The sequence below is a fragment of the Nematolebias whitei genome, chromosome 20 (assembly GCF_014905685.2).
Source record: "Nematolebias whitei isolate Nwh7 chromosome 20, NemWhi1, whole genome shotgun sequence".
In the NCBI taxonomy this organism is placed as follows: domain Eukaryota; kingdom Metazoa; phylum Chordata; class Actinopteri; order Cyprinodontiformes; family Rivulidae; genus Nematolebias; species Nematolebias whitei.
Window position 1 is genome coordinate 23,166,752 of NC_056517.1, and position 23,691 is coordinate 23,190,442.

At 39.6% G+C, this 23,691-nt stretch overlaps 1 protein-coding gene across 2 annotated transcripts in view; it reads left to right on the plus strand.

Moving 5' to 3' along the window:
• The window catches only part of cdh7a (cadherin 7a), a 205,543-nt gene that overhangs the window by 115,077 nt on the left and 66,775 nt on the right, over positions 1-23,691 (plus strand). For both annotated transcript variants that reach the window (XM_037694077.1, XM_037694078.1), the window contains exons 4-5: positions 18,257-18,424; positions 21,008-21,195. In XM_037694077.1, coding sequence (XP_037550005.1) covers positions 18,257-18,424; positions 21,008-21,195 — 356 coding nt within the window. The remainder of the gene's footprint in view (positions 1-18,256; positions 18,425-21,007; positions 21,196-23,691) is intronic.

The following is a 23,691-nucleotide window of genomic DNA, read 5'->3' on the forward strand; positions in this document are numbered from 1 at the left end:
TTTTTTTTTTTTTTTTTTTTTTGCACACTCTGTTTTGTCTACATTACTGGGTTCAACCTCATACAACTGGCAGGCAGTTTTTAGAAACATCTTTATGGAAATGCAAGAAAATAAAATGTCCAAAACACCATAGTAACCATGACTATACAGGTCCTTCTCAAAAAATTAGCATATTGTGATAAAGGTCATTATTTTCCATAATGTAATGATAAAAATGAAACTTTCATATATTTCAGATTCATTGCACACCAACTGAAATATTTCAGGTCTTTAATTGTTTTAATACTGATGATTGTGGCATACAGCTCATGAAAACCCAAAATGCCTGTCCCAAAAAATTAGCATATCATGAAAAGGTTCTCTAAACAAGCTATTAACCTAACCATCTGAATCAACGACGTAACTCTAAATACCTGCAAAAGATTCCTGAGGCTTTTAAAAACTCCCAGCCTTGTTCATTACTCAAAACTGCAATCATGGGTAAGACTGCCGACCTGACTGCTGTCCAGAAGGCCATCATTGACACCCTCAAGCAAGAGGGTAAGACACAGAAAGAAATTGCTGAACGAATAGGCTGTTCCCAGAGTGCTGTATCAAGGCACCTCAGTGGGAAGTCTGTGGGAAGGGAAAAGTGTGGCAGAAAACGCTGCACAACGAGAAGAGGTGACCGGACCCTGAGGAGGATTGTGGAGAAGGGCCGATTCCAGACCTTGGGGGACCTGCAGAAGCAGTGGACTGAGTCTGGAGTAGAAACACCCAGAGCCACCGTGCACAGGCGTGTGCAGGAAATGGGCTACAGGTATTGCATTCCCCAGGTCAAGCCACTTTTGAACCAGAAACAGCGCAGAAGCACCTGACCTGGGCTACAGAGAAGCAGCATTGGACTGTTGCTCAGTGGTCCAAAGTACTTTTTTCGGATGAAAGCAAATTTTGCATGTCATTTGGAAATCAAGGTGCCAGAGTCTGGAGGAAGACTGGGGAGAAGGAAATGCCAAAATGCCAGAAGTCCAGTGTGAAGCACCCACAGTCAGTGATGGTCTGGGGTGCCATGTCAGCTGCTGGTGTTGGTCCACTGTGTTTTATCAAGGGCAGGGTCAATGCAGCTAGCTATCAGGAGATTTTGGAGCACTTCATGCTTCCATCTGCTGAAAAGCTTTATGGAGATGAAGATTTCATTTTTCAGCACGACCTGGCACCTGCTCACAGTGCCAAAACCACTGGTAAATGGTTTACTGACCATGGTATTACTGTGCTCAATTGGCCTGCCAACTCTCCTGACCTGAACCCCATAGAGAACCTGTGGGAAATTGTGAAGAGAAAGTTGAGAGACGCAAGACCCAACACTCTGGATGAGCTTAAGGCCGCTATCGAAGCATCCTGGGCCTCCATAACACCTCAGCAGTGCCACAGGCTGATTGCCTCCATGCCACGCCGCATTGAAGCAGTCATTCATGCAAAAGGATTCCCGACCAAGTATTGAGTGCATAACTGAACAAGATTATTTGAAGGTTGGTGTTTTTTGTATTAAAAACACTTGTCTTTCATTGGTGGGATGAAATATGCTAATTTTTTGGGACAGGCATTTTGTGCTTTCATGAGCTGTATGCCATAATCATCAGTATTAAAACAATTAAAGACCTGAAATATTTCAGTTGGTGTGTAATGAATCTGAAATATATGAAAGTTTCATTTTTATCATTACATTATGGAAAATAATGATCTTTATCACAATATGCTAATTTTTTTAGAATGACCTGTATTAATCGAAATGCAGCTAAGAGAAGCACTTATCTGTTGTGTATCTGTTTTATTGCTCATGAATTTTTTTTATATAATAACAATGTTGCATTTTTTTTTTTTTTTATCCATTGTCAGTTTGCAGTGAACACTGTCACTCTTTGGAGTTGTTAAATACTGTATTCAAACAGGACGTGAAAGAGCTTGCACTGGTATCTGCTAGGCTGGTAACATACTGTTGATTCATCTAACAGAATACACTTTGTGGCTGACACCAGCATTTAGTCAGCGCTCCAAGATTGAGTGTTGTGCCTCTGTCTTTGTAAGTTTCTAATTAGTCCCATTTGCGGTACAAGCCTGGACCATAGCCCCGGCTGACGTTGACAAAGTGCCGCTGCTCAAATACACTCTGAGCTCCTCGCTGCAATTCTGCAACGCCGATTAAGTGGCAGAGGGCTAATGGTTGAGGGAGGAATGTGTATGTGACCCTGTGTTAGGTTGGTAGCATCTTGGCTCACTTTTTTTTTTTTTTTTTACAAACAAGTTACTTCGGTTCTTAATCCCAAATTGAATCCGCAAGGTGCCCTTGGGAAAAGTACTTAATCCTGAATAGCTCCAGTAACTTCCGAGCAGCGCATATTGTCGGCAAAAATACATAAGTTTCTCCGCCTAAAGGTATTCACTTAGGACATCATTTTGTAATATATATTGAGTGATTACCTGCAGTTTAGTCTGAAGGTGAAGCTGAAATGGTAACACTGTCAAGGACTGAGTTCTAATTAATGACAGGCTCAAGGAGGTTCAAACAGCCACCTTCTGCTCCGTACACCTTGCTGATACGTCCTTTAGAGACAATTATCTGTGCACATTAGCACTGCTAAGCATGCATGTAAACTCCAATAGCTGGAACAACAAGAGAGGAATTCAGCTGGCAGGAAACGGCAGGTGTCTGAATGAGAGGATTAATTACATCCTGAGGGGAGTATTTAAGATGTGACAAGGCATGCAGCTCAAAACGACACGAGGATGACGTGAAAATGACAGGCGCTCAGGTGGAAGGAGCCTTGATAGGCCCAGCTTTGTCTCTTCCCACACAAAGAATCGAATTAAGCTGAAATTGGTCAAATAAAGGAAAAGGCCAAGTCCTATCCTTGTGGATGTTTGACACCAGGGTCCAGGGAGGACTGCTGTGATTATGATATTGAATGAGAAGTTCAGATCTTCTGAAGTTTGACTCTTTGAAATTTTATCAACATTTTATGTTTTACCTGCAGTAAAAAAAAATAAAATAAAAAAAAACCCGTTATTTGAACAATCTCTGGATGTGTGCGCAAATTAGTTTGAGCTTTATTAAAAACTGCCCTATTCAACTTAAATTAACAACAGACTGTAGCATTTCTTGAAAGAATGCATATCACCCACTGCTTTTACATAATCTCTTTGTGCTCAAGGTGTATTGTTGTTTTTCTTTCAACTGCTCCTTTCTGCAGGGGTTACCACAACGAGCAATTTCACACAAAAGATTTGGCAAATTAAAAGGAAAGGAAAGCTTTGCAGAGAGTGGTGAAGGCTGCACAGAAGTCTGTTAGAGTCAGCCTCCCCACCATCACAGACATCTACACCTCCAGATGTAGGAAGAGGGCCACCTGCATCATGATGGACCCCACTCACCCAGCACACACACTTTTTGCCCTGCTCCCCTCAGGCAGAAGGCTGTGGAGCATTGAGTTTAGAACCACTTGACTGAGGAACAGCTTCTACCCTGAAGCTGTTAGACTCATGAACCTCTAAGCAGGAAAATCTCTGTAAGAAAAAAAAAGAAAAAGAAAAATCACTTTAAGGCCACTTTAATTGGTGATATATGACCTTTCTGTTCTGTTGATTATCCATGCTGCTGATCTCATGCTGCTGATTATCTCATGCTGCTGTATTCATTCATACATATCTGCTCACCACAGACTCATGTTCAGGCTGCTGTTGTTATGTCGTATTGTTTTACACCATTAGTGTTTAGCCTATATCTGAGATCTTTAAGCGTACCATTTTGAGTTTGTTTAACGTATATTTTATATCCTTTTTTACTGTTTTTTTTATACTTTATATTTTACTATGTTGGGGTGTAACTGGGACCCCGTGTACAGAATTTTGTTCCACCTCATGTACCACATGTGATGGAAATGACAATAAAGTTGACTTGAACTTGAAATATTGCCCTTCTTGACACGACCTGGGCGTAAACTCGCAGCTGCAGGCTTAAGCCCCCAGTATACTGCCGCGTACATCCATACGCAGAGGTACGCACGTACGTATGCAGAGGTATGAGCGTACCTCCCAGCGTACCCTCCGTGCAAAGCTCACATTTTTACGACCGCATATGCGTACGCGGTGTCGCCCAATAAACTGCCCAGCGACAGACTGTTTTGTATGCGACACCAATGTATTAAATTCCCCTTCCTCATCTCCGATCTTGCCTTTTCTTTTGTTTTTTTGCCAAGAGGCAAGTGATCTTTTCCTCCTCCATTGATTTCATGATTGAAATGGTGAGAAATGGAGGAATTTGTCACGAGCGAATTAAACTCAGGTCCAGCATGGCTGCGGGAGGGTCTGGAGATATCCTGGTGGGCTGGTCTGATGTGTGGGCTGTAGAGTCAGTGCTCTCTGTTTTTTTTTTTTTTTTTTAAGATCTTTTTATTAACAACATATAAACACAGAAAACCGCTGCGGCTGAGGCTGCCAGCGCTCGCTTTTTTTTCTTTTTTCCTGTCAATCAATCCAGTAGGCGTGTCAACAAATGACCAATCGGCTAACTCAATTTGTCCCGAAGGTAAACGCCCCTTGTCTGTGAAGCTGCTCAGGGTGTACGCTGGAGTATCATGTCTGAACCCTCTGCGTATAGTACACGCGTACGTACGCGTGAACGGACAGACGCGGCAGTATACTGGAGCCTTTACAAGAGGCTTCACTGACTTCTGAGCTGCTGTAACTCCATGTCGCTCAGAGTATCTGTGGCAGATTACTCTCAACTACTACCACATTAAATTAACAGCGTCATAGCACTTTTTGTGTTGGTGACTGTTGACTTGCTGTGACAGCCATCTTGAAGCGGCTTGACTCCAAACATGATGTTACGAAACATTATTGTTGCCTCTTGCCTTTGTGTGGCAGGCATTAAAATAATATTACACAAGTTTGTGCAAACATTATTTTAGAAACGTTTACACTGCTATCGTTTTCACATTACGCTGTGTTTCCGCTGGAGATATTTTGATTAATCCATAAGTTCAACAGAATTTTGCTAGATCTTGTGCCCCACTCTCCACCAGCTTTTTTTGCAAAAAAAAAAAAAGTTTATTTTGTCATGGCTTTGCACAGGTTTGTTGCCGTGGCAACCAAACTAACTCAAGAACATTACAGCTGAAGGCTAGAGATAAATCTGGCTGCCTTCTGCTGTTCAGGCAGGTAATATAGAGCTGGAGGTAAACTCCTTTTAATTCTGATCACAAACAGCACACGCAGACACACTTCCTCTTTTTCTAACATCACTAACGGTTGGATCTAGCTTTCCTTCACACATTGGTCACCATGATGTATGCCTTTGACACTTCAGCCTTTTGTGCCCCTGTATCATGTGGCTCTTGTGGATCCCTTGGTAGCCATAGCAACTTGTGATTAAAGCATGATGCTTGAATGTCATTCTGTAGTAAACTACCCAGGCTGCAAGTTTTATTCCCTGTTTGTATTGCCTCTTTTTGTGTCTTATAAGAATCTATTTCTTGTAAGTGGACCGCCCAAGGGCTCAGCAAATCACATGCCGCACCCTTCATGTTTAAGTGTTCATCACCTTCATCAGGAGATCTCATAGCAGCGCATGGAGCCAGAGGGCTCCTCTGAAGCCTGCACTTTTATTTCTTCCTCGCAAGACAAATGTCAAGTATCCAGGCTTTAGCGGGGAGCGTGGCCCACCCGTCTGCCGCCAGTGGTGTGGAGACAGCGAGATGAATGCACGGCTACAATGCGTCTGGCTCACACCGGAGGCAAGGAGTCACGGTGCAGTGTGAGGCCATGCTGCGATAACGACAGAAGGGTTTTAATCATCACCGCTCCCCAGGAATGACACCAGAACCACATGGGGCAACGGAGACAGAGAGCGAGAAGTGGGGAGGGTGCAGCTGGTACCCAGCAGACAAACAACCAGCTTTGCAACATCCTCCTTGTGGATTAGCAGCGTTGCTTTGTGTGAAAAATATATGTGTGAGCTTCTGGCAAGGCAGCAGACGAAACATGTTACTGTTGCATTTTTAGCTTTCTGAAATCAGAAATCATTGCATCATTAACTATTGCCAATATTTCTCAAGGCCCAGCACACGCAGCTGATATTAAATAAGTGCATCAGTAGTGTGTGAAGCCTATCTGTGGTGTAGTGAGAACATCCATTTGTCTCACCGTTGGCTGCATGAACTTAACAGCATTTTTGTTCTCTGAGCTATCTCTTGCAGCTTTATGATACTCCAACTGTTACACAGATTCCTTCTCCGCTTTTCTTGTTTTGAATACTTAAGGAGGCTCAAACAAGGATGCACAAACATGTATCTATTTTGTATTTAGGGAGTTTTGTCGGATTGAAATCAGTTATCTAATACAAGTTGTCACCAAAGTTGCAGGCGATGTTCAGATTAGTGCTGCTTAATTGGGCTGTGCTGTTAATGAGCGAATGAATAGATGGATGGGTGTGACAGAAAAACAGGAAATGAATAAAAAACCCACAGCTCCAACTAAATTATCTGTGTAAAAGCGTTGGGTTAAAACGGAAATTGATAACTTAGTGCTGTGTGAAAACATACCACTGTTCATTATGTGTTGTGGGGGCTGAAATGTCATACTTTGTAAAGTAAAATAAAGAGTATTTTAGTGACCTGCATCATTTCATCACGAGCATCAGAAAAAAAAGTCTTGAACAATTCACTATAATTTACTAATCGGAGCCATTTACTTAAAGCAAGTGACAGAGGGATGTAATGACAACCAGAGGATGCAGAGAAATTAATTCAAGTGGAACTGCTTTCATTTTGACATTTAACCACAACTGCTAAGCATCCTATTTTTATGTTTTTACTTGTCCACTTTTCTTGAAATGTCTTCTTCCAGAAAAAGTTGATAGTGTATGTAAGACTGTAGTTTGAATTGGACTCTCCTGAGAGCCATAGCTCAGGTTAAAGCAGGAATAGGGATGAAGTGAAGTGGGGGTTTGTGTTACAATTGTATTTGTATTTTTTTAGGGGTCAGAGCCAGCGGAGGCAGGGGAACGCAGCTGCCAAGAAGCAGCATTTATATTTTAAATTACTGAAATTTAACAGAAGCATGACATATATTCATACCTCATATTGTTTTAAATATATCTATCGTAAGTGTGAGAGCTACAAGAATGAATTGTTATTAAAATCTACAGCAGGGCAGGTCATTTAAGAGATTCTCTGTCCTCCATCTATTTTCTTTTACCTATTTCTGCTTTCCAGGTTGTGGGGGAGCTGGTGTCTGTCTCCTGCAGTCACTGTGTGAGAAGTGAGGGACACCCTGGACAGGTCTCCAGTCCATCACAGGGACAAATAAAGACAAATGAGACAAACATCCACTCCCACTCACCTAAAAGTAATTTATTGTTACCAACAAACCTAATACACATGTTTTTGGTCTGTGGGAGAAAACTAGAGTGCCTGAAAGAAACACACAAGTGATCTAGAACTCCACACACAAATGTTTTGGTTATTAATCTTTATTTGCAGTCAAATCCCATAGAGATCACACATCTAATTTGCAAGAAAGGCCTGAAGCAGCCCATGTTGCCCAACATGCAGCCACGTGCATGTTTTTGGACTGTGGAAGGAAACCAGAGTAAACGCAAACTTGAGGAGAACATGCAAACTCTGCACAGAAAGACCCCTAGGTCCAACTGGGGATTGAACATAGGACCTTCTTGCTGTGAGGCAACAGTGCTAACCGCTGAGCCGTCGTGCTGCCATGTTTAGTTGATTAACAGGTTAATGTGTGTCAACTGCAATGGAACAATTATTTATGGTTTCCAAATATGTAAAATTTGATTCGTAGCCATGTTTTATCATGTAATTTCATAATAAAAAGGGGGTTAGTGGTAAGAGCAGGTGCACTGCCCAGCCTTACTACTGTATGTAGATATTCTGCATGTTCTCCCGATGTACATGGGGACTTTCTCCCGGTTATTCATTTTTCTCCCAGGTCAAAAATAAGCATGCTAGAATAATAATAAGCATTAGTTACTCTAAATGTTCCCCAGGTATATGTGAGAGTGTGAATAGTTTGTCTCTACGTATCTTTGTGATGGACTGAAGACATGTCTTAAGTGTCCCTTGCCTCTCCCACAGCGACTACTGGAGACAAACACTAGCTCCCCCATGATGTGGAAAAGAGCAGATAAAAGGAAATGGATGGATATGAAACAGTGAGGCTTTTTATTTAATTAAATAACTCATTTGGAGAAAAAAAAACATATAATGCTTCCCCTGTTCAACTCCAGTCCAGAAAATCACTTATGTCGAAAACTTCAAACATTCATTATTCAAATCCCTCATTGACGGGGGACATTGGTGTACCATTTGTAGTTTACACTGTTGTATCTTAGTTATTGTTAGATGAACCTTAAAGCTGTATCAATTATTTTCTTGTTAGGATTGCACAATATGTCAAAAGTGTCTTCATCACAATATCCACTGTATTGGTGCAATTTAAGTATTATAAATAAATGCATGATTGTCAATATATTTTTCAATTTTTATGAACATCAATGAAATAGATGATCCCTGACTGCTTTAGATGCTGACACTTGCCTTAGACGCAAAAACATTTTGAGTGTCTTGATATTTGAAAGGTGCACGTAGAATGTGACATTTTATTACAATCCTTCTCAAAATGTTCAGTGATACAGCATATTGCCAGTTTTCCTAACATTATGCAGCTGATGCACACGTACAGTGGAAGGCTGATGTGTTCTGACTGCATAAATCTCAGATGCCAAAAAGGTCTCAACAAAATCCACACCTGTTTGTCTCTGCTTTATTTGTTCCTTGATCCTCTCTCCTCTGGGTGCAATTCAGAAATCCAGACATCCCTCAGGACATTTCCAAGTCACCACTAGAAAGACTGAGAAGAGAGGAGACAAGGAGGTATAAAGTAGATGAGCCCATAGTGGACAGGCAGAGGTATGTGGATGCATTGCAGGGCTGCCTGCTTGGGGGTAGGCAGGTGAGTGGAGATAAGAGATGGGTCATGTGGCCTCACAAGCATAAAAAGGCAAGCAGGTGGAAGTGAAATAGAAACAGCCATCCATCCATATCTTTACCCGCTTCTTCTTTTTCGGGTCATGGGAGTCACTGGTGCCCATATCCATCAGTCACTGTGCAAGAGGCGGGGTACATCTTGGACAGACCGCAAGTCCATCACAGGGCAAAATGGAAACAGAAAATTATTAAATTGCAAGAATGAACATCACTGACCTTCACTCCTTTAAATCCAATTCAGCGCTAGTGAAAACAACAATCGGAACTCCACACGAAAAGTTCATCAATCAAATCATATCCCAAAAGGCTTGGAATGTGCTGTGCCAAAAAAAAAAGGCAATATTCAGATGATAAAAATTCTAGTTCACAGTTGCACCATGTGCTTGAAGAAGAATTTTAAGTGTTCTGTCTTTCAGTCAGTCACTATTCTGCCAAGAACTAAATACAGTAATTCCATGTATATGTACTCATCAGATCAAAGGATTGTGAAAAAAGTTTTAATCCACAGAACTACCATATTCTGCTAGTTTCTGAATGTGGATAGATAGATGTGGACAGATTGATAGATAGAGTCCAAAATAAATGTTTAAATTGAGACTGTCCATCAGTACCATCCATAATATGATAACCTTAAAAATAATGTCATGATTCACAAAATGGTCAATGGTTCACAAAATCCAGGATAAAAAATATTGTTAGTATTGTTGCTTATAATCAAGTCATTCTTGAAAGTTAGATCGGCTCTTATTCCAAAGGTCTACCACTCTTTATTTTTTTTCAACAGCCTACTGTTATTTTTGCAAACTAATCTAAAAGTCCAGTTTACTCATGTAAATATAGCTTTAGATATGAGTAGATCCAGCTAACCTTTTCACGAAACAAACTGGCCAGGTCTCAGCATGATTGTAGCATAAGCAAAGTTAACATTGCAGAACTAAAAGAGCCACGTGTATAACTAGGTGGTGTTTGTGGAAGTGGCACCCATACAATGTGTACTGACCTCCCTTTCTAAGTCCCATGGTCAACTGGTCACACAGGCATCACACCCTCAAGCTGGTTTATTCTTACAAAAATATTTGGCCACATTTGACTATCCCACCAACAGCTACTGTCTGGAGGTGGTCTGGCTTTTGCAGTAATAACCTCTAGTTTTCTTAGAAAGGTTTCCACAAGAGTTTGGAGTTTTTCTGTGCAAATTTGTGCGCATAGAGCAATTATGTGATCAAGCACTGATGTTGGTCGAGAAGGTCTAACTCAAAATCTTTGTTCCAGTTAATTCCAAATATGCTCAGTGCAGCTGGTGCCAGGGCTCTGTATGAGCCTGTCAAGTTCTTTGACACTGAACTCATCAAACAATGGCTTTACAGTCTTTAATTTGTTTACTGGGACTCAGTAAGGCTGGGATATAAAATACCTTTTCTCAAAGTGTTACTACAAAGTTTGAACCATCAATCAAAATGTTTTTCAAGCTAAAATATTATGATTATCTATTACTGCTGATAAAGGGCCTAGCTTAAACTAAAACTAAACCACCTGTAATACTTTTTGTGATATAGTATAAATCTGCAGTGGAAGTGGTCTCCAGCTACAAGTACTTTGGTGTACACCTGAATGACAACCTCAGCTGAGCCAACAACATCACCAGCCTGATCAAGAAAGCTCATCAGAGACTCTACTTCCTCAGGCAGCTGAGACGAGCTAGTCTAGGAAGTTCAGTCCTCACCTCCTTCTACAGGTGTGCATTGGAGAGCATCCTGTGCTCCAGCATCAACATGTGGCATGGAGGCTGCACAGCTGCAGAAAGAAAAGCTTTGCAGAGAGTGGTGAAGACTGCACATAAGTCTGTTGGAGTCAGTCTCCCCACCATCACAGACATCTACACCTCCAGATGCAGGAAGAGGGCCACCTGCATCATGAAGGACCCCACTCACCCAGCACACACACACTTTTTGTCCCACTCCCCTCAGGAAGAAGGTTAAGGAGCATTAAGTGTAGAACCACTAGACTGAGGAACAGCTTCTACCCTGGCACTGTTAGACTCATGAATCTCTAAAAAGGATAATCACTGTGAAGAATCACATCATGAAGCTGCTGATCTGTTTCATGCTGCTGTATTCATTCATACTCATCTGCTCACACAGACTCATGTTTGTGCTGCTGTTCAGCGTATTGTTTTTATTGTTTTTATGCTATTAGTGCTTAGTGTATATTTAGTTGATGTTTTTCTTAATTCATATATTCTTATTACTGTTTTTCTTTTACATTTTATTGTTGGATGTAACTGGGACCCTGTTTACATAATTTCGTTCCACCACATGTACCACATATGAAGAGAATGGCAATAAAGAATCTCCGAATCAATCGTTGTAGTTCTGTGAACTACCTCTTGTCAGCTCAGAGGAGTAACAGCAGAAAGTTGACTTCAACCCCTCCTACCACTTTGGTTAGTTTATAAATCAACAAGATGTGTAGAAGGCATCTTTATCCTGGCTTCCAAGTGTTGTGTAAAATCAGTTATAGTCATGCTAAAACGTATAAGGAAACTTAAATAACACCCTATAAAAGTTTTTTTTAAATATCTACACTTTGAGTGTTATGCAATTTGACAAGACTATGCCAAACATAAAGTTGCAGCTGCACTGTAAAATGAGTAAAATATGGTAAAACACTGCAAATTCTGAAAAATGTCTGTAGTTTATAGAAATACTACCCTTACTATTAGCACTTTATTGACCTATTGTGCACAACACAATAGGCATCCATAGTTTATAAGCTGGGCTTAATTTATAAACCGATAGATGCTGGAACACAAATTGCAGGTAGGCTTTTTGGGGGGAGGGGGTGTCCTGGGGTCCTCCCCCAGAAAATTTTGAATATATGCGATTTCCTGTATTTTGGTGTATTTTAACGAGTTGTTAAACATCTACTTGACGGTTCAGAGCCGACTCTTCTCTGCTAAATTCACTGACCGACTCCAGATGTGAAAACACAGGTATTCTGTTAGTGTTGTTGGACATTTCTTAGCTAGACTGGTTCTATGGTTTTGATATGCTCAGAGACGGGATTATAATGAAATTATGACTCGGTTCTGACTGGGTTAAACTGGGCCAGCAACTCTAAAAAGAGTCTCCCTGGGATTTCAATATCAGTCAAAGAACAGAGTTCAATCTCTTGCCACATCACGAAGAAAGGCTTTTGAAGCGCCGTCTCATATTTCCTAACACATCAGAACCACATAAGATCCATTGAGATCACAATTAGTCACGCCCCCTCATACACTGACAGGTTGAGCTCCCCTTCTGTGAAGGAGGAGTCTAGGACCCTAGAAATGAGTAATGACACGGGACATCGGGGCTCTTCCGGGTCTGTGAACGCGTCACAGACCGGAGAGTCCAGCGCTGTAAATTGTAACTTTTTCCTGCCTTGATTTAATATAATTGATAAAACTTAATTGAGGTTTCCTTGATTTATTGATAATGAGAGTTGTCACTTCTGAGGGAGATTCGAGCCGGTGGTAAAGACGTGGGCTGGAGGTGGTTTCCGGGTCCGGTGGCCAGCAGCCAGCTCCTGTCTTTAACAGTATACACTACACTTTATCAATTAGTATAAATAATGTACAAGTAACATGTTTTATTTCACATAAAAATCGACGCGTAAGCGTCATCCAACAAATTGTGTGGCCTTTGATTTCAGCGTGCATGCTCACAAGAGAAGAACCTGACAAGTTGTTATATTTTGTTAGCAAAGAATAGAGCCCTAACATTTATTTAACATGACTTCTGTACTTACAAAAAACAAACAAACAAACAAAAAAAAAATCAGCAAAATTGCTCTTTGACAGTCATTGATAAAACTAAAATATTTTGTTAACGCAAAAGAGGAAAAGAGAGGGCAGGTGCCCCTCTCGCTTTGAATTTATATTCTTTGTTTCATGTGTGCTGTGGGTGACAAGCGTCCAGAGCATCTTAAGAACAGCAGCGGAGGTGTTGGAGTTATTTATTTATCGTCTCAGCAGCAAAGGGGAGTGACAAAGTTCAAGAATGGCTCCCCAAATCAGGTTACAGATCAATTTTATTCATTCAAGGCAATCATATTTGCTCATAACTTTATTGTTAGTTATTAGTGGAGTTGCCAGATCCAAGCAACAGTTGCTGGAACATTCACTGTCAAAATAAGAGAGTTCCCAGATTATGTCCCGGCAGGCTCAAATTAAGCCCTGCATAAACGATTGATTTTTCCTCTTTCAGTTTTAATGTTGGTTGGTTAAAGCCACTCGGTGTCAGAATGTTCTTCAAATACCAAACCTCCACTTTGCATACTGCGGACAAAAAGGTGTGCATGTACAAAGTATGAAGTTTAGATCAAATGAAATCATGTGTTATTAAGACTAAACCAGTGCTGTTTTGAATGGATAAATGGGAAACCTACAATAGATTTGTAGAACGTAAATAGGGCTCAAATGCAATATATAAATGTGACCCATTTAAAACTTTGATTCGTTCAGATTTTCATTAAAAATACATCATTTATTTACATGCTTACAGACATTTTTCTTTTGTCTTCATAAAAACATGGACCTCAGTCAGTGAGCTACTGCGTGTAAGTTCAAGGATTTTTAGAAAATCATAAATTTTCAGCTCTTAAAATGAGACCCCCACCTCCATCCCCCCACATACTCACAATCTTATTCATTGGGCTGTGAATATGATAAAATAAAGAAATGTGATTAATTTATTCAGAAATTGCACGCTGTGGCTTTATGTGGTTCCTAATGAGTAATCTTTCATTTTCTGTAAGAATCTTTAATAAGTACCATTTAATGAATGGAACATGTGTGATAAATCATTCACCTCCAAGGTGCCAATGATTACCTGTGAATGATTAGGATATTAGGAAAACTGATTTTTTTATTTATTTTTTTAATCTGGTCAGATTTTTGTTTTTTTATCCTAAAACAAATATTTAAGAAATAAACTTGAAATTAAGAAAGTATTAAAACCATTTTACAATTTAGTCATTTCTGTATCTCTGTTTGTGGACCACATGTTAACTAACTAGAATAATCACTGTGAAAAACCATATCATGTTGCTGCTGATCTGTTTCATGTTGCTGCTGATCTGTTTCAATGTTGATGTGTTCATGCGTGCACATCTGCTCACAGACTCATGTTCATGTTTGTGCTGATGTTCAATGTTTTATGTTATGAGTGCTTAGTGTATATTTAGTTAATGTTTTTCTTAGTTCATATCTCAGATGTTATTACTGTTTTTCTTATACATTTTATTGTTGGATGTAACTGGGACCTTGTGTACATAATTTCGCTCCACCACATGTACCCCATGAGGTGCGAATGACAATAAAGAAACTCTGACTCTGACTCGGACTCTGACTCTGACATGTTGGTTTTGCACTACAAAAGCTGTTGGATAAAGTGGTTCAGGTGCAAAAAAAAAAAAAAAGAAAAGGCAAATGGCAGTTATTTGATTCCAGTTTGTTGCATCTCTTATTTTTGCTTCTGAGGGTATTGAGTCATGACAGGGGGACAGACAGATGATGCCTTCCCTGGTGGCAAAATTGTCCTCTTGCTTGTGCTCACTTTTCTGAAAATGTCTTAACATTTGCCTCATCAAACATCAGACTACTAAACTATTTGGAGTGACAGCACTTTTCAGCCACCGAAGATAGAGAAATGATTGTAAACAAAGCAACAGCCATTATGGAAATTCACTTTGAGTTTGTTTTTTTGCGTTTTTTTTTTTTTTTTTTTTTAACCACAAGTTGAAAGACTGGTATGGACCATGTTTCCCAGTGGTGCTGTAGTGAACCTGATCTGACCCTGATCTGACCCTGATGACCCCAAATCTATCAGATGGACAGGGACTGTTATTTCATTGATCTGAATACAGTCTGAGCCATCTGATGACTTTCTTTCTTGAATTAATCAAGCAGAAAAGACAATTCTCTATGATCATCACTGTTTACAAATGTTTGATAATCAAATTGTGTTAGTTCACTGAATGTTACAGGTTGAAAAGAACTACTCATTTTTATTTTACATAAACAGTAAGTAATGATTTTTATTCCATTCAAAGAAGAAATCAGGTTAATATGCATTTCTTGATTTTTCTGCCTGCAATGTAAGTATGTTAAAGGTCGGTTTTCGGTCAACTAAAATGTTTACCGAGAAAGATGTCATGTTTAAACTTTTTCAGAAGATTATAAGTGTGAGACTCCACGAAGTCTGAAGTCCTACAATAATCTTTCTGTTCGTTACTAAACAATCCTTGATTTTTAATAACATCTTACATCATACACCACACCTCTATTCCTGGTCCATCGACCAATCAAAAGCTCTCAAATGAACCGGAAGTCGACCCATTTAAAATGTGGCAACTTCCCAGTTCAAGTGAGAATTCCAAAGAATTCCAGAGAATTCCAGAGGCTGAGGAGATGAAGAACTACAGAGTTGCTGGAGTTGAAAGATTCTGTTAGAGTCTGAGAAGTTCTGAAGAATGAAAGGAGTTCAGAGTTCTTGGGTGCAAACGCGTTCAGGATGATCCAGAGACGTTTTGGGATTATAATTTCTGTTTGAACACCACGTACGACTCTCTGAGGGTTTGGCAGTTCTCACGGAGACGCTGAAAAGAGTCAGAAAGGAACCTGCTCCGACGCTGATTTCATCATCAACAGGTAGAGGGTCCTATTCTCGACCAAGTGTACCGTGGGCAAGCTGATATCTGATGGAGCGTGCAATTTCTGGTCAAACAGATTAATTCCCTCACATATCTCTCTGTAAGATAAATCTCCATTTCATCTTAAAACTCTCCTCTATCTCATAAAATCAGTACAGATATTTTAGAAATATCTGAAGCAAAGTCCTCAGTCACCGCCGCGTGATTGAAGTTCATTTTCTGTGAAACTTGTCTGTTATTATTTTCATATTTTGCCAAATTAATGTAAATGTTTGATGTTAAATTTTGATTCTGAAAATAAATGACCGCATTCATTTTGATGGGTCAAAGATAAATAACGTCTCTCGTTACATTTCTGTTAAATTCAATGCACGACATTACACAGTCAGAAAGATGAGGAACTCGTGAATATTGTATGCATATATATCTCATATATTGTCATACTACAGTGCCAACTAACTTTATTGTCAAAGTGATTTCAAAAACTGAAATACATTTTTTTTTATGTTTCTCCAGTCCTATATTGTTAGATAATGTTTTAAAAAGTGTATTAAGCACTATTTATTATCTCCAATAAACTTCACACATAATGGCCCCAGTGGAAATTTAAACCTGAGAGATTAAGCACAAAAAATATACAACTTTTAAGAAAAGTTTACATAAATGTGGTCACTTTTCCTATATAAACATATAATTTCTCACTTGTAGTTTTCACCTGTGAAATGTTAAAGATGCTAAATTTAATGTTTGGGTGTGGGTTAGTGTCACAGGCCTGGCTCATGCTGTGTCAGCAAATACTCGTCTGCAAGAGCTGCTGCTTCGGATGGAGATGTTACTTTACATTCATTTATGTCAGTTGCAACTCCTTCATGTACATAATTTTTTAACTGTTCCAACACAAATAAATTACAAAGATCTTCAAAAGTAGTAGCCTCAGAAGCTGTAGACCAATGGTTAAATGCAAGCGTTAGATCATGAACAAACTCAGAATAAGTTTGTGAGTCTATTTTTTTCCTAAACCAAAAACGTTGGCGATATGACTCTGGGACAAGCTCATACATTTTCCACACTGTCGATTTAACTTAAGCATAAACTTTATTGTCAGCCCCACTCAAAGCTGAAAAAGCCTCACGTGCTTTACCCGTTAGAACACATTGCAACAACATAGCAGATTCTACAGGTTGGTCAGACTTGAATAGGACTATTCTTTCAAACAAAGTGAAATAAGTGTCAACATCTGACTCATCAAATTTAGGCAACACACTGTGATTCTGTGCAACATCAAACTGTATTCTGGAATCTGCAGCTGGTCTATTAGCTCATCTCAACCCCTCTATTTCTAACTGCATCTGTAACAGCTCCCTCTGCTGCTCAAAAGTCAGTGCAGATGGACTAGTCGCTGAACTGATAACCTGCACCCTGATTACCAGCAGCTTGACTACAAATAATCCCTGCTTCCATAAGACCTTGTTTTAAACCAAGCTTAACAGTGTCCTTTAGCTTTCTATCAACTATGCCTAGTTTGTAATGTTGGGCTATCTCAATCAACTGTTCCTTAGTGCACAACTCTAATGCCATCTGTGAAGGAGCCTGAACAAAACTGTGCAAAACAGAAGCCATTACAAACCATACAACCTTTAACAAATTCACAAGAAACACAACTCACCTACTGCCAAACTAGGTCTAGGATAGGAGCCACACCCCACTATACTGCAAAACAGCTAACTAACTGTGCCCTAGTCTTTGTGCAGTCACATATGGTGGGTATTTATGCACGCAAACCCAACGGAGTGAAAAGTAACCAGAACTAGTCACCTTCCCCATCCATGGAGGTGCTCCCGAGCCAAACAAAGGGAACACATGCTCACCGCTTTCTCCAGTCCAAATGCCCCAACCAAAACATCCCCTCAACAAAGATTTGGCAAACAAAACCAATACCTAACTTAACAAAATAAACAAAACTACTAAGCCAGACTAACTTCCAAACAATCAAAGTAGTCAAACTACAACCAAGCCAAAATCATCAATAAGCCAAAGGGAAAACAATACTAATTAAACTGTCAAAAAGCATCAAAGTACACCCAAAACTAAGACAACAGACATTAACTTAGCTTTTAACAAGCCCCCCGCGCTCTCTCTCTCTCTCCTACTCCTCCAGGTAACCTTTTGTCCTTGGTTCCAGTTTGGTTTTGGTTGGACATATTTATTTAGTTACACATCCACTCACTCTTATACTGCACACACAAACATATTGGCACATTTATATTTATTATCCTTGTTTGGGTTTTTTGTTTGTACAATAAACCATTTTAATTGTCCCATACCTTTGTCTCCCCTCATTCTTGTTATGGGCCATGAGCCAGGCCTGTGGCAATTAGACACTTTTCAACGAGAGGTGGAGGTTCGATTGTATCAGAGATCTCAAAATTGTACTATGAGGTATACTGACAATGTTGACAACAAAATAAAGTTCATATTCATGAATCATATTTGTCATTTTCTCTGGCTCACGTTTGCAGGTGTCATCAGAACAGCTTTGACCAACATGGACCGGGAGACGAGAGACCAGTATGTGCTAGTCATTCAGGCCAAAGATATGGTGGGCCAAATGGGCGGACTTTCCGGTACCACCTCTGTCACAGTCACGCTTACTGATGTCAACGATAACCCACCACAATTCACACACAGTAAGACACCTGTTTCTGATTACCTCCACGGGGCTGATTACGTTTGTATAGCATACCATGATCAGCAACTACTTAGCAATCAGACTTGAACTACCTATTTTTCTCCTTTTTACAGCTGAATATGGCTCTTAAGATCTAATATCACTGAAAGACTACTTAAACTGAGAACCAAATGAGTGCACTTGATGAGGGCAATATTACAAAAAGACTAGGGTTTTATTTCATGATGAGAAATAACTCTGAAAATAAATCAAGTAAATCACCATGAAAATATGTATTTTCTTGCTTTTTGACATAAGAAAGTTGTTTGCTAATAGGAAAGCAGAGTTTAAATCTATTTTTCCTCATAGGTTTTCTAACTGGCATTTGTATTTTCAGCAAACGGGACTTTTACAAGCAAATAAAAAAAAATAAAAATAACAGATTTCCTGCAATGTGTGCACCTTCCAGGTTCATTTTTCATCAGAGCTGCCTGCTGTCTGCTCCAGCCTTGGATACCAGGATCAATCAGATCCCTTTTTTACCAGCTTATTTCACATTCTGCTAATGGGTTCCAGGGCAAGCTTTAGGAATTCAAAGGCATGTGGTGCTTCTCATGATAATCCAAAGCACAGGCAATCGGTTTACCACTGATAGCCCAACCACTGTCTTGCTGGTGTGCTCGCCACTGGACTTCCATGAAGCTGAGTCAATTTGCTGATCCCTACGGGGAAAAGAAAGATTCAAGTTTGCACAACAAGTCATCGATGTTGTTTTAACCCAGCTCTGCCACACTAAGAAGAAAGAAACCAGTGGAGTTCTGGGTTTTGCTCCTGCTGTTGTGCTCAGGGGTTCATGGGTCAGAATCGATACACCATTATGGAGCATCAGAGCAGACAAAATACAGGGCAATGGTTAGTTGAAAAGGTTTGGGGGGCAGGGATTGTAAGGTTTGTCGTGTGAACTGGAAGGTTTTCTGGATAGGCAGTGCTGGGAGGAAAATGCAAGGGTAATACAAAGGGAGAAGTTTTTTTTTTTTTTTTTTTTTTTTAAAGAGCTGCTATTCCATGGCATATTAAAAAGCCATTATAAAGATTACATGGTGGCAAACAATGTCAGGCAGATTAGCATTTAGACGGTGGCTGAGGGAGACACGGAAGAACACAGAAAGGTCTGGTAATGAGCTCTGCCATGGTGATTGGGGAGATTATAATTATGAATATGATTCCCTTCTTTATTCTTATAAGAGTACTTTAAATTCAGGGGGCCCAACAAAAGCCTGGAGAACACAATAAAGAATTTTGGAGTAATAGAATTTGTGACTGGACGTTTCATCTTGTGACTTGTAACAAAGGGATTGGAACATGACTCCTGTTGTTCCTTTCTTCCCACTTTTCTTGGGTACGTTAGACAGCTTCTATGAGCAATTGTAATTAGGAACTTTTTCCTTATAGTTTTATCTAGGTTTTTAACCGTAAAGCTTAAAGAAAACTAAAATCGGTTTCACTTTCTTCAGATATTTTAAGATGGATTTCTCTTGAAAGGTTATAATCAAGGGTGGCACAGTGGCACAGTTGGAAGAGCTACTGCCTCTCAGTGAGAAGGTCACCAAATTGAATCCCGGCCAGGGGCCTTTCTGGATGGAGTTTACATTTTTTCTCTGTGCATGCTTGGGTTTTCTCAGTGTACTCTGGTTTCCTCCCACAGACCAACAACTTGCATGTTAGGCTGATTAGTAACACTATTGTCCATAGGTGTGAATGAGAGGGTTTTCTCATTTGTCTCTATGTGGCCATGTGATGGGCTTGCATCCTGTCCAGGGTGTACCCTGCTTCTTTCACAGTGACTGCTAGATATGGGCACCAGTAACCCCCACAACCCGAAAAGGAAGAAGCAGATCAAGATAATGGATGGATAGATGGCTAGATAGATGAATGGAAGGATATGAGCAATTGATATCTTTGAATTGACTGTTGTTCACTCTTGGAACCACCTCAGCTTGGAGAATTGTTTTATTTTTTTATTTTTTTTTCTACCTGTAAAGATGAGCTAACTGCTAGGCCAAGTGAGGCCAGGACCAAAGTGAATTATTTTCATCCTGAAACATTTCCAATCTCGTAATTGTCACCAAATTTCTTGCAAAAGCTATTTTTTAATTCTTTACATTATCACCATTTTTGTATTACAGCTATTTACATAGAATCCTATGGGTATTTCCATGAGCAAATATTAACAAAAATGAACTGTGGCATTTCAGTTGTAGCTCTGAAATTTTACATATGAGAGCTGTTTTAGGATGGCAGTAATCCACGTCAATCTTTGTTATGCTGTGCGTCAATAGCTTGTCAGACATATCAAAACTAATCAATTATTGTCAAAAGTGAGGCTAATCAAATAACTCTTATTTCCGAAAGTAGTATTTATCCTTTTAATAGCATAATTTACTTAGGTCTGTATACTTGAGCCTAATAAGAAATGGAAAAGCTTTTCTGTTTTTAATCACTCTCTGTTACTGCTCCAGCTTTTAATCTAATGCAGGTAAGGTTGTTGCAAAGTAAGAACATCTACTATAAACCTCCATTTCTTTCCTTCTTTTTTTTCCAGAGAGCTATCAGTACACAGTGTTGGAGTCGCTGCCGGTCCAGTCCGTGGTGGCCAGGATCAAAGCAGCAGATGCTGACATAGGCTCCAATGCAGAGATGGACTACAGAATTATGGATGGTGATGGGCCTGGCATGTTCAACATAACAACAGATGAAAACACGCAAGAGGGGGTTATTATCCTGCAAAAGGTACAGCTTGAATAATAAACAGGTTTTCATAACAATAGTTTTAGCTGTGAGGAGTACAAAGCCACAGCTAAGAAAGATGAAGAGTACTGAAACTTCAAAAATGACATACATATAAGCTTGTGATGTGTACTATATCCTCATCTCTGACTCCACAGGTTTTATTGTTTTATATTTATGTTTCTAGATGTAAAAAATATCAGTATGGCAGTCAGTATAACCCAGTGACTAATGATTGAATGTGTATCATTGCAATTTATGTAAATAAATTATTTTTACTGAATGAACCCATTGTTCAGTTAAAGTCTGATACACTTCTGTATCATTGTTGTACAGACAGTATTGAAAAATGAGTTAACAATTTAAATATTTCTGAATTAAATACTTCTGGATTATCATAAATGGACATTGTAGATGCATTTTAGTAGAGTGTAATTTCACAGGTGAAATATTCCCCAACAAATACAATATTATGTTTATTTGAATAACATATTTTAACTTTATTTTCATTGAGTGAACATTAGAAACATGAAACTATGTGTGACAAGTTTGGTTTTGATTTTTGAAAAAAAAAAAAAAAAAAAAACTCAGATATAAGAGGTACCAACAGTCTTTATTTTGCTAATTCAGGCTCTGAGAATGTTCACATTAGGGGAAGGCTTTTTTATGTTATTTTATTTTTTTAACATTGTTGGCCCATTTTCTTTTGTACAGGATATACTTATATTTTTTTTAATGGAAAGGCAAGTTGCATTAATGGACAATTGTGAAAATAAATAAAAAATATTAATACAAGACAAAAGTGAAAAGTGACCAAAATGTGATGCAAAAAAGCATGTTGATACAAACCTGCTGTTTAAGTCTGGGTCTGTGCCTATTCATCTTCACCATTATGATGCCTGATAGGAGCTTCCATGTGGGACAGAGGCAAGTAATTGGTTGGTAGTTGGATGGGATTATCTCTTTCTGGGGGTCTTTCATGACAAGGACTGTCTAGCCTTGAGTCAACCACTCTGGGTGGGACTCTTCCATTAGAAGCTGGTTATCTGTGCTGCTAGGCATTCACGGAGAGCAGTAGTTTCTTTAGCCAGTAGGTGTGGATCATGTCAATCCCAGGTGAAGTCCAGCTAGTCATTCCTGAGACTCTGTCTTGAATGTCTGTCACTGTAATTAGCACTGATTCTGGTTTTGGGAGATTGCTGTGTTCATATATTTGATCTTGTAGCCATGGGACATCATTATTCTATGATGCCTCCATTTTCCCATATGCTGTTCCAGTATTCTCAGTCTCAACTCTGGGTGAATATACCTTCGTGTTTTTCCCTCCCATTGATAGTACACTCTGGATGTTGTTGTGGACAATATCCTGTTTATTCTCATGGCTTCTGTTTCTTGAGTGTACCACTTTGAGTGAGTAGCCAGAGCTGTGATACATTGTTTGTCAGTCTCTATGGCCTCAGGTATGAACATGTTGCAATATTTTTGTGGTGGCTCTTTATTCATTGCAACTTTCTGTTATTCTGACAGCTGGCTGATTACTCTGTGTTGCTTTCATCTTAGTAATTGTCATCCTTCTCCATGATGGGCAATGCTCCTTATTCAATGTTGACTGTATCTTACAGCCAAGCAAGTCAAGGATCACTGGCTGTGGTGCTAGTGGTCTCTGTGAAGATGTCAGTAGGGAAATTTAGAAATGCTGTATTCAGATCTTCTAGCAGACTTTCGGAAGGTACTTTGTCACTTAGCCTTGGCATTGACAAAGTACTATACATATATATATATATATATATATATATATATATATGTGTACTTCCTCAGGCAGCTGAGACGAGCTGGTCTAGGAAGCTCAGTCCTCACCTCCTTCTACAGGTATGCAATGGAGAGCATCCTGTGCTCCAGCATCAACGTGTTGCATGGAGGCTGCACAGCTGCAGGAAGAAAAGCTTTGAAGAGAATGGTGAAGGCTGCACAGAAGTCTGTTGGAGTTAGTCTCCCCATCGTCACAGACATTTACACCTCCAGATGCAGGAAGAGAGCCACCTGCATCATGAAGGACCCCACTCACCCAGCACAAATACGTTTTGCCCCGCTCCCCTCAGGTAGAAGGTTGAGGAGCATGAAGTGTAGAACCACTACACTGACAATCAGCTTCTACCCTTAAGCTGTTAGAACTCATGAACCAGAATAATCACTGTGAAAAAGATCACTTCATGTTGCTGTTGATCTGTTTCAATGTTGTTGTGTTCATGCATGATCATCTGCTTACACAGACTCATGCTCATGTTTGTGCTGATGTTCAACGTAATGTTTATATGCTATTAGTGCTTAGTGTATATTTAGTTGATGTTTTTCTTAGTTCATATCTTAGATCTTATTACTGTTTTTCTTATACATTTTATTGTTGGATGTAACTGGGACCCTGTGTACATAATTCCGCTCCACCACATGTACCACATGAGGTGCGAATGACAATAAAGAATCTCTGACTCTGATATATAT